At 46.7% G+C, this 12,500-nt stretch overlaps 1 protein-coding gene across 1 annotated transcript in view; it reads right to left on the reverse strand.

Moving 5' to 3' along the window:
* Positions 1 to 12,500, reverse strand: part of xylt1 (xylosyltransferase I) — a 75,694-nt gene that overhangs the window by 29,178 nt on the left and 34,016 nt on the right. Inside the window, exons 2-4 of the mRNA XM_042087425.1 lie at positions 12,269 to 12,500; positions 8,602 to 8,774; positions 2,883 to 3,085 (exon numbers count right to left, since the gene is read on the reverse strand). The exon at positions 12,269 to 12,500 is cut by the window's right edge and continues 417 nt beyond it. Coding sequence (XP_041943359.1) covers positions 2,883 to 3,085; positions 8,602 to 8,774; positions 12,269 to 12,500 — 608 coding nt within the window. The remainder of the gene's footprint in view (positions 1 to 2,882; positions 3,086 to 8,601; positions 8,775 to 12,268) is intronic.

The raw sequence follows: 12,500 nt of genomic DNA on the forward strand, positions 1-12,500 counted from the left end.
TTATTTACATGGCACATCTAGCATGGGGTGAAAGTTTCAGTCTGACGTTATCTTCACCCACAAAATCACAACAAGCTAGATCCTCTCTAATGCACTGAACATCTGTGTTGTGTTCTAAAATATCAGATAAATCAAGTTTGTAAATAATAATTTCAGTTTATTTTGAATGCTTCTCTGGTGGACACAAGAAAAAATTTGCAAAACTCACGCGCGCACACACACAACAAGTTGAACATGAAGTTTTCTTTTCATCGACCGTGGACACTCAATCTTATTGGATGCTTTTCCTTACAGTCAGCCTGTGAGATCTCAATTGACTTGACATTACAACCAACATCAATTGTTCTGGGATCAATTAACCGTGTTCCCTCCTGAAGTAAGTCAGGTCTTATGCGGATTAAATCCATTTGGCTCTGGTGTCTCAGCGCCGGGCGGTGGTCAACTGAATTGGCTAAATGACTGATGGCCTGGGTTTGTCAATCCTCTCGGAAAGGAAGGAGGAATAAAGCACCATGCAGCAATTTAGTGGAATCGATGAAAAACAAAGCGATCACCCAGCAGATAAAGCCCTAGTGTGGGCTCACATGTGTGTCTGTGTGCACCTCAGGGTGAGAAATGATCTTTGAATGTTCTTGTCTCTGACTCTTAAAACATCGTTAACCTTATCAAACGACCACAACACCAAACCAGCAACGAGAAACAGCACCACAAGCCAATTCAACAATCCTGAAACTTTAAAGCTAATGCTATGCAAGCATGCTAGCACACAAATAGATAGCATACATTTATGTTTACATATCATTGACCAATATAGTGGCACGACCTTATGTCATAACACTATCTACAGTATAATAGCTTACTAATGAACATCTATGTCATGATTAAGACAATTATTCTGAATAATAAAAATGATGAAGAGCTAAACATTACAGGGCTCTCAAGTTTTGAGGACAGGCAAAAGTGACATCCCCCCCTCCCCGTCCGAGGGTTAAAGGGGTGGCTGTTCAGACGGGTTGTGAGAATGGGGGTGTTTCATTAATAATACTACAAGTTTTAGCTGCTGTTATTAATATGTCTTCAGATGTTCCAGTGTAACAGAGGTCAATTCGTCCGCCGCTCACAGCCCTGAAGTAGCCTACAATCCAAATGCAAGCATGAAACTTCAGAGTATTACCTTTCATTTGAGGCCAATATTATGCTTATGTGGGGTTCATATGCAGTAAGCATTTGATTGCCAGTATGCATTTTGGATAACCCAAAGTCCTATGGGGAGTTTTCATAGGGCATTTTACAAAATGCATGAGCATATCTTGGCAAATAATGGTCTAAAGTACTCATGTTGTCATTCTATATTGATCTACTTTTGCACACAGAATGCAAGACCTAATGCTAGGACTCAAGTCATATCAAGTCAAGACCTAGAGGGCTGAAATGTGGTTAATCAAAGATGCTTGTTATCCGGTAGAACAAAAAAAGAATAATCTAGCCTTTGTAACTTTGTGTCAGTACATCACACAATTATTCTAATTGTTTTCCAACAGTGTCTCAGCTTTCCAAAAGAGAGCAGGCATTTGATTATTGGCTACAGTATGTAGGATAAATGCCCTCCTAAGTCAAAATGGGGCAAAAGTCTAATTTATAATTGCTCAGATTTGTAAAAGAAAAGATTTGACACATGACACTGACAATTCAATAATGGGCCTTTTCACCACCTCTGAGCATCCACTAACCTGGACCTTTTAGGGGACTTTCCTCTCAGGGTGAATGAGAGGATGCTTAATTGCTTTTTACCCGACATTTTTTAATACAGATGCAATGATTGATGCATCCATGGCCAGGATATAATTATATAATATGACATGATTTTAAAAGTGACCTATAACAATACAATACACTTTAATTTGTTTAGTGCTAATAAAATTACTAAGCCTATTTGGAGAGAGAGATGTTTAGAATGTTTAGAATGACAATATTTCAGTCATCGTGTGAACGAAAGTAGGATATGACTAGGCATAGGCTACTTGTTCTGAGCAAGTGTTGTCAATGCAGGCTGTGAAACTGTTGGCTAAGTTACAGACAGTCATGAACAACTGATGCTAATTATCTGGGAAACATTCTCTAGCAGCAGTCACATTGTCATTGTTTGTGCCAAACGAGTTGTGGATTTGTTGTAACATTAAAAGATGACTTACTCTGTGCTGAAACCATGAACTGATGCTCGAAGCTTCAAGGTGAATGAAACTTGGAAGAAGTAGGTAACAGGTTCACGTTCAATAATTCACGTTCAACAATTCCAGGATACGCGATTTTCTGATTGGCTATTGTGTAGCCCCTCTCGTTATTTTTGATTGGCTGATAAAGTGGCAGGCTCAACTCCAGAAATACAATGTGTGGCGGGAGAGCGTGACAAAAGACTGAAATGAGTGACTGTCATGCTCAATGCGTGACACTTGAGAGGTCTGACATTAGTCTTAATCATACGAATGGATGGACACTCAAGGACATTTTTATTAATTTATGTTTATTTACATTAAGTGACCATTTGTTCCAGCATCATTCCACCATGTCTCACCATGTCTCTAGCACACAAGCAGATGAATACAAAATCAAATTGATGTAACTGGAGGTGAACCTCAAAAGAATTGCTCTATACTATAGAGAGTAAACTACTGTACCACGTTAGCAGCACTAACATCTGCGTGTGGTGTGTGTGTGTGAACTATTGCACCGTGTAAGCGACACTAGCATCCCTCCCAAGAATATGTGTGTGTAGATGTGTGATTGTGTGAGTGCGTGTCTGTGTGTGTGTATGTGTGTGAGTCGGTGTGTGTATGTGTGCATGTGCGTGTGTGTGTGCGCGCGTGCTTGCGTGTGTGTCTGACCTGATGGGGTAGTCGGCAGCGCTGAGGTTGATGAAGAAGTCCCAGGCCCAGTCCTTCATGGCCAGCAGGTCAGCCATGGCCTGCAGGTACATGCTGAGCAGGCTGGCGCCCCCCCAGATGGTGGACATGCGCCAGGTGGTCACGCGCACGTTGGGGTACTGGGCGGCCAGCGCCAGCATCTCTCTGTGCAGGTAGTTGGACCTCTGGGGAGGACAGAGAGAGAGAGGGTGAGAGTGTAACAGGGTGCAGTGTGTGTGTGTGTTTAGACGTTTAACACAAAAGACAATCAATATAGACAGTGCACACTATACAGTGGGAGAGAGAATGAGACCACTACCCTGTATAGAGAGATAAGTTCTTTTACATTGATAGTGTAAAGTAGCAGTGAAAAGGGGAGATTGGTGATTGGTGGCTGTCTTTTATAAAGGGAGTGCCTTCTCCAGCTGTTTCGTAGAGTTCCTAATTGTGTAAAGATTCTGCATGTATCTAACTGCATTAACATGCACAGTTAAAACAAGTGGCATAGGCGGTGTAGCAGAAATTGACTGGATCAAACAGCCAAAACCAATCAGCAGCATCAGCTTCCTGTCTGAACTTTAATCATTTCCTATAACCATGTGTGTATGTGTGTGCATGCGTGCGTGCGTGTGGGAGAGAGAGAATGAGAGAGAGACTAAAGCGAGAGAGAGAGACTAAAAGCTGACAAAATGAAGTTATTTTACTCCTTTGTTTGTGCAAGTGGCAGGAGTTGCACAGAAATGATGACAATGATTTGGTGGCTGGCGTTTATTAAAGGAATGAATTCTCAAGCTGTGTCACTGCTTATTCTCTAGCTGCGGCCTTACACCACATTTCACTCAATATTAATTTTATCAATCCGATATCCACCCCACACACTTGAATGATACCAGCTAATCTGGGCAGTCCCTGATGGTTCAGAGGTGCGTGTTTGTTTTGTGGGCTGTAATAACACAAGGCACATCCTGGGTGTGATATTGCTATCCTCATTCGCTCCTCAGGTACTCTCCAGGGGAGTGCCGGACACCTACCTATCACGTGACTGGGAGGAGGTTATGAAAGTGGTTCCTCTGCACAGACAAGCAGACGAAATCTCCTCGTCTTTAATTACAGGGGAGAATGAAGCGTGGATGGGCCTTTGATTGTAAATCATGCTCATAACCTTGAGTTAGCCTGTTTTTATCATGCCTCTTTTTCACCAGTGTAGCACGAATGCTGCATTAATATCATATCATATCATATCATATCATATCATATCATAGCATATAATATAATACAATATAATACAATATAATATAATATAATATAATATAATATAATTGTGTTGCAGCTACAGCTTTAAGGTTGAAATTGTAGACCACAGTTCTGCAATTTCCCACAGATAAAATGACACGCATGAAGCTTTGTGTAAGCAAACGCCCGTCATATTCCTTTGTTATGGGAGCTCATAATGATGGACTTTCTTCTTTTGTGGCCAACAAAAACCCCCATCACCACCCCTTTCCTACTGAGGCACTGAATCACTCTGCGCTCAAATGAAGCGCAGACAACATAGCGTGTCAGCGATTTATTTTCATTTCCCTGGGCTACGTTTTTAATGGCAGATACCTAAACGACTGGCACCTGTCCTCACAGGCCTCCATTAGGACGTTAGCTGCCATTTAAAACCCTCACTGTTCCAAAAAGCTTCTGTCATCACAATTTTGTCGTTAAAAGAATTGATGAATGTGTGAAAGGTTTGAGGGAGGTGTCAAATCACTAAAATACCCAAAATACTGTTTACACAGGTTACGCTCTCTGAAGCCACCAATACCTTCCCCATCCACCCACCCACACACACGCACACACACACACACACACACACACACACACACACGCACACACACACACACACACACACACACACACACACACACACACCACCTCTACCACCTGCTCTGTGCTTTCCTGTGGTTCCTGTTTTTCCTTAGGTACAGAACATCTGCAAGAGCAGGAGGATGAGGTGGTGCACCTGTGCTGTCAAACACACACACACAGAGAAACACACACACACACACTCTCACACATAGACACACACACACACAGAGAAACACACACACACACTCTCTCACATAGACATACACACACACAGATACATACAGACACACACACAGACACACACACACACACACACACACACACACAATCACACATACGGTGCATTCCGCATTCAGGGCATGTCAGGAGGCTTTTATTCTCCTGCTCCGTATGTTGCACAACTTCTTTTTGTATGTCTCTCTCTGTGTGTGTGCATATGTGTGTGTTTGTGTGTGTGTGTATGCGTGCGTGTGTGTGTATGTGTGTGTTTGTGTGTGTGTATGTGTGTGTTTGTGTGTGTGTGTATGTGTGAGTGAGGGCCCATTTGGAACACTTAGCCTCTCCCCTCCCCCACCATTGAACACTTAACTACAAAACAGTGAGACAGAGACAGGGAGAAGAAAGAGAGGGGGACACAGAGAAGAAGAAGGGGAAGAAAAGAAAGGCATGAGGCTGTCCCTCCCTCCCTGCAGATGGAATGATGGAAAAGGGCACATTTATCACTCTCTTTCAAAATTACAAGACAGCACACTTGCATACCATGATCTTTTCCTTTGAAGAAAAAGATTATGTGGTCCATTCCTGGAGGTGTACATAAAGTACATGTTTGACAGGAATATTCAGTGTGTGTGAGTGTGTGCGTGTGTGTGTGTATTCAGCTGTGATGTGGGCTTTTGTTCTGGGATTGAGGAAAAAAAGAACAAAAACAAACAAATGAAAGGAAATAAGAAAGAAAGAAAGAAAGAGAGAAAGAAAGAATCAAAGAAAGAGAAAGAAAGGAAGACAGTGAGAAAGAAATGTATGAAATAAAGCAAGGCTATCCAGAGGAGATGCTCCCTCACTGAGTTACACATACAGACACACATACGTACGCACATGCATGCACGCACACACATACACACACACACACACACACACACACACACACACACACACACACACACACACACAACTCTCTTTATCTCTCTCTTCCTCTCCTATCATCTCTTTTCATTTCCTGTCTGTTCCTCTCCCTTCTCTCCTCTCGCTTCTCTACCCCATGTTCTGTTTATCTCTTCCTCTCCCTTCTCTTCTCTCTGCGCATCCATCCTACGCCTATGGTTCCCTCGTTACTTATTCTACTTCCTGCATGAGCGTGTGTGTGCGCTAATAGATAGGGCGAGGGCAGAAACACTACAAAGTCCCCCAGCAGAAGTCCACACACACACACACACACACACACACACACACACACAAGTAGATGCAGGCAAACATGCAGCCAGGCACAGGGCCACTGCGCCCAAACAAAACACACACACACACCGGCTTACAAACACCCTGACAGCTTGCCCATGCAAATGGGCCAAGCGCAGGAACACACACACATACACATAGACACACACACAACTCAGCCTGGAAACGGTCTTTGACACACAAATCTGTCTTCATCTGTCTTCAAGACTTGCACATTACAAACTTGCACACTAATACACCCACGCGTACACACACACACACACACACACTCTGCTTGCACACACACAGACATGAACATACATTTTACTTCACTCACACACACACACACAGTAGCAGCAAAACACCAGTCGCAGGAGCGCTGTCAAAAGGGTTCAGAGCTTTTTTATTCCCTTCTGTAGCAGAGCTCCCATTTAATCTAGCTAGGGAGAGCCGACTTCATGTGGCTGGGACTGACATTGAGCGAAACAGCGGGGAAAGCCCACAACGGCTCAGAGCCGGAGAGCCCCCACATCAGATAGATGGACAGATACTCAGATACACAGAGAGAGCGCTTTATATATCCCCAGTGGGGACATTTCAGTGGTGCAGCAACCACAGTCACACAAATGACAAAAACGCACGTGACTTACACACACACACACACACAGACACACACACACACAGACACACACACACAGACACACACACACACACACACACACACACACAGAGGAATCAGTAATCAAGGTGGACTCCTCGGGGGGTTTTTTTTAAGAGGGGAATATCTCTCCCTATCGACAGAATTTTTCAAAAAAGAAATGAGACGTAAAAGAGGAAGGAGATGAGGAGAAGTAGGACTCCAAATAGCGTTATGACTTCCTGTTAGAGGGCTGCTACTGTGTGGTCAGCTTACTGGTCAGCTTACATTGGGCCAGATGGGACATTTATGGAGGTCTACATTTTCACTGATGGGCAACGAGCAATGAGCAAAGCAGCCAGCAAAGTATTTCAAGCTGATTTAATCACTTGGCAAAATACTTGTGCTAATTTAATACCATGAGAAGGATCCTTAGTGTAAACAAGGGCGGGTCAGAGTTGGAACACGCCTTATGCAGTATAACTGTAACTTGAATGTTATTTTTCATTTTATAAGTCGCTTTGGATAAAAGCGCCTGCTAAATGCATAAACGAAATGAAATGAAATGAAACTGACTTTGCTCGTTGTCTGTCAATGAAATTAGAGCCCAAAGTCTATTTGTCAAAGACACGTGTATAGTCTCAGAGTTTACATTCAGATAGAGACTAGAGGCCTTTAGAAAGCTGCCTTATCTGGCTTACTCGTCTACTTTGAACAAGATAACAGTTTGTTGCCATTGGTTTTTATTGTCATTCTGAATTATGACGCAGCCAGCAATGGATTGCCTGGGTCAAATAGGTTCCTTGTAGCAATGTCAAGAACCCATGGCAAATTCTAAAACCTATTACTTCTCCTTAGCTGTAGAGGTAGGTGTGTGTGTGTGTGTGTGTGTGTGTGTGTGTGTGTGTTGTCAAGGACCAGCAGTGGAGAGAGCCACTGCCACTGTAATAGTTCTGAAGTATGTTCTACCTATTAAAGACACAACACACATGCCCTTGCTGGTTCTACCACTTGTAATGACAAGGACTCTTTTATCTAATTATAAACAACATCATGTTCTTAATCACATAGTCAAAACATCTGGGGGAAAGGCTGCACAAGAATACCAGAATACCACCAAGAATGACAGTGTTCACAAATATAGCTGGTATGTCTGAAACGAAAGGACAACCTAAAGTCTGGCATGTGCAACCCTATTGTACTGAGTGACTGGGCTATAGTCATGTGGGAATCAGGCAGTGTGTGTGTCTAGTAATTCTGTTTGATTCTACTTCTCTCTCTCTCTCTCTTTCTCTCTCTCTCTCTGTGTGTGCGTGTGTGTGTGTGTGTGTGTGTGTGTGTGTGTGTGTGTATGTGTGTGTGGTCTCGGAGTGGCCAGGGCTTAACTGGGGACTGTGTCAGGTGCTGGGTGGCTCTGAGCAGGCCAGACATGATTAGAGGGCTGAATGAATGGATGTGTGGGGATATGTATGAGGTGTGTGTGTGTGTGTGTGTGTGTGTGTGGAGTGTGTGTGTGTGTGTGGAGTGTGTCTGTGTGTGTGTGTGTGTGTGTCTCTGTGTGTGTGTGTGTGTAGAGCTCTTCTATTCTTGCTAGTGGAGTAATTCATTGCATGCTAAGTGATAAACTCTATTCCATCATATTTCTGTATTGCGGCTGTATAGCCGTTATATATTGTCAATAAAGCACAGCCTGTTCTTTACACTGAGAGGAGCGTGGCGTGGCATGGCGTGGCGTAGCGTGTGGCATGGGGTGGCATGGGGTGACTGTGGTCCTACCATGTCCACGTGGATGTAGTAGAAGTGCGAGGTGTGGTAGATGGCCTTGAAGAGGCGCTGGACCTGGCGCGTGGCGCGACCGTGGACCACCAGCATGAAGGCGATGCGAACGGGCACGGCTGGGGCGCTCTCCACCGAGTCCTCATCCCACTGCACGTTCACGTTGGCCTTGCCTGGATACACACACACACACACACACACACACAGAGAAACAGAAGCAAGTGGTCATTTGCAAGATATTTTTATCCAAGACGAGCTGCGATGCTGAGAGGACATTCCACCAGAGCTTGTACTCCATGGCATGTGAGTCAATGACCTTGGTCTTGCCCGAGTTACAGAAATACACACACACACACACACACACACACACACACACACACACACACAGAGAGAGAGAGAGAGAGCATGATTAAGTCAGGAGAAACCAGAGATGTGCTACTAGAGGCCTTCAACCCGTATGCTCCCCATGACCCCTTTCTTCTCTTCCAGGCAGCATCACCTGCTGCTGCGGCAGCCTGATAAGGCTTCAGTTGGAAGTGTCAACAACATGCATGCATACACACATACATGGACGTGCACACAGACACACACAGACACGAGCACGCAGACACACATACCAATAAACACACACACGCACACAGAGACACACACATACAGAGACACACACACACACACACACACACACCCTAATGTGGCATGCCACAAATGCCCCCCTTCCCCCGCCCCTGTATGCATGGGTCCTCTCTCTCTCTCTCTCTCTCTCTCTCTCTCTCTCTCTCTCTCCCTCTCTCTCTTTCCCTAAATGTGCAGTGCAGCAGAAACACTCCACGTCCGGTCCGTCTCCGTCTCTGTTGCCCGGGCGCCGCGTGCCAGCCTGCTGTCTGTTGCCAGCGCGCCTAAAGAAGGCCAGGCCAGGCCAGGCCAGGCCAGGCGGGGCCAGGCGGGGCCGGCGGCCCGCGAGCCGCTCTCGCGTTTGGGCAGGGCCAGGCTAATTTGAGGGGCGCGGGGTACAATTACACCACAGGGCACTACTCGCGCGGTGAGTGGCCACGGCCTGGACGTCAGAGGCGAGACCGAGACCGTGACGGGCTCAAAGGGACGGGTGGCGCACGTTCAAATGACTATAATCCCACAGCCCGGTCTGCCGTTACCGGCAGAGGCTCGGCCCCCTCAACCCCCCCCAACCCCCTCATTTCCCTCCGCAACTCCAACTCCTGTCTCGTCCCTTCACGTGCGTGCTGCGCTCCTTGTCCTGGGGGCCGAGTGGAGCCCTCGTCTGCACGTGGACGTGGCCTGCTGGGAGCTCCTCCTGTAATCACTCGCCGCGGTGCTTGCGCTTTGCGGGCGCTAGCGTGGGGGCGATGACTGGCTCTAGTGGTGGGCGGGGTGACCCCATGGCCCTCTGTTTTAACGCCCCCCCTCAACCCCCCTCCACTCTGCCTCCTGAATTTGGTTCTGGCTCAACAGCTAAGATGGCTGCCCTCCTTCGTCTCTCTCCCTGTTCTCCCTCCCCTGACTCCTCTCTCTCTCTCTCTCTCTCTCTCTCTCTCTCTCTCTCTCTCTCTCTCTCTTTCTCTCTCTCTCTCTCTCTCTTTGCTAATCCTCAATCTCTTTCTATACCTGGGTTAGCGGTGGTAGCGTAGTGGCTAAAGGAGCTGGGCTAGCATGCAGTAGCCAGACAAGTTGTGGGCCACCTTCATGCCCTTGAGCAAGGCATTTCACCCCAAGCTGCTCTGAGGAGACTGGCCCTTGACATATGACATATCGACATCTTGTAAGTCGAAAGAGGAGGTCTAACTAGGACCAAACGTTAGTCGGTTTGCACTAATTAAAAATCACTTAAAGCGTTGTGTGCTCCTGCTCCTTGGTTCTAGTTAAACCTTGGGTCTCCTCTTTTGACTTCTGCGTCTTGTTCCGTGAGCACCAACCAGGCTGAAGCGCAAGTGACCCCCTTCTACTATCTTTTAAGTCGCTTTGGATAAAAGCAGTAAGCAGCAATAAGTGTACGTTTCTTTCCCTCCCCCTGCCTTGCTGCGCATGCAAGGCTGTGCGTCCAGCCAGCCCCAGCAGGCCTGTGGAGCGGTGCTGATCTGAGGGTGGCCCGGGGTTTGCCCTGGTTTGCCCCGGGTGCCTGGGCCTTTAATCTGACTGCGGTGCGTGCTTTCCAAGACTCTGTCCCTGTGATCCCTCTCCTTCGCTGAGCGGCTGGGGTGGGGTGGGGTGGGGTGGGGTGGGGGGCCAACGGCAGCACAGCGGAGAGCTCTGTCTCACTCCAACGTGGTATGCTGATTGCTACTCAGCAGTGGCCAATGGCGTAATTACATGCACTCTCTCTTTCTCTCTCTCTCTCTCTCTCTCTCTATATATATATATATATAGTATATATTTCCATATTCGTGCAAGGTTCTACATTTCGGGAAATTGGATGCAGAAATAGCATATTCCTTTTCCTTTAATGCAATGTCGGTCTCAAGAACATGCATGCACGCGCACACGTGTACACACACACACACATGCCCGCACACACAAACACACACACACACACAAAACCTCCCAAAGCCAACCTGCCACCCACTGCAAACTAACCGCATGCTACATCTATCCTTGTGTCTCAGTGATGAAGGCCTTGTCATATCTGTCAGAACCTATTGTGGAGAGCTTGAAGGTATGAGAGTGTGAAATGTGTGTGTGTGTGTGTGTGTGTGTGTGTGTGTGTGTGTGTGTGTGTGTGTGTGTGTGTGTGTGTGTGTGTCTGTGTATGTGTGTGTGTGTGTGTGTGTGTGTGGGGGGGGGGGGGGGGCAGGGGGGGAGGGGTGGAGACGAGAGAAACATGCAGCTGATCTGTCAGCAGTGCATTTAAACGTGTCCACCATGCCTTGATCAGTGTGCAGAGCATCGATGGCCAGTTAATTAGATGAATCTGTTTTCCGTACACGACTGAAGAAGGGAGACAGAAAAAGAGAGAGAGAGAGAGAGAGAGAGAGAGAGAGAGAGAGAGTGGTAGAGTTGGGGAAAAGAGAAATAAATGAGCAGAGGATGAAAAAGAGCGAGGCAGGTGAAAACAACGGTGAGGCAATTATATGTGTCATCAAAACACCGCACGCAATCCCAGGTCCTTATTTCCTTGCCTGTCTCTGAGTGTAATTATAAGTAGTGGTTTGCGTTTGCAACTCTTAAACCCCCTTCCCCCACTTCCGACCAGTGAACGAACAAACAAACGAACAAGCAGGCCTGGGCAGGAGCGCTATTAATCTCCGAGAGAAATGATCATTACTCCCCACATTATTAATGCTAGAGTCCACGCTGCGTCCAAACACCGGTCCTCTGCACCAAAACAGCACTGCAAACAATGAAGCACTGCCATTCCCCCTGAGTCTGACGCAGGAACTCTGAGAGTTGCTACCTTCATTGCTATTCCTCTTCTTATCATTTTGCTGTAGTCTGTTTCATTTGTATTTGATATAGGTTATTTTCATCCATCTCTTCTGTAACTTCTCATTTGGTTCAAACTGCCATCTTGGTCAGTCTTGAGTGGCTATAGATCACACACACACGTACACACCAGTGTTTCCTCTAGTGCCGCCACTGTTAAAAAATCTAGCGGAAACACTGCGCACACACACACACACACACACACACACACACACACACAGAGACTAGCTCTTACCCTCTATAGGGCAGTAGCGAGTGACCTTCTCGGGCATCAGTTTTCCCTCCTTGTGGCGGCAGTACACCTCGGCGATCTGCTGCCGGCACTCTTTGGTCTTGGCGCGCGACAGGGCCGAGATGGCCTCCTTGCCACTGATCTCGCACTTGGGTGGCTGGTCGTAGCGCAGTTCGGCCAGCGGGGGCGCCACCGTGCGCCTGGTCTGAACCGCCGGCTGTGGTCGGTGGTGCCG

Source organism: Alosa sapidissima, chromosome 3 (genome assembly GCF_018492685.1).
Source record: "Alosa sapidissima isolate fAloSap1 chromosome 3, fAloSap1.pri, whole genome shotgun sequence".
NCBI classification, from domain to species: Eukaryota; Metazoa; Chordata; class Actinopteri; order Clupeiformes; family Clupeidae; genus Alosa; species Alosa sapidissima.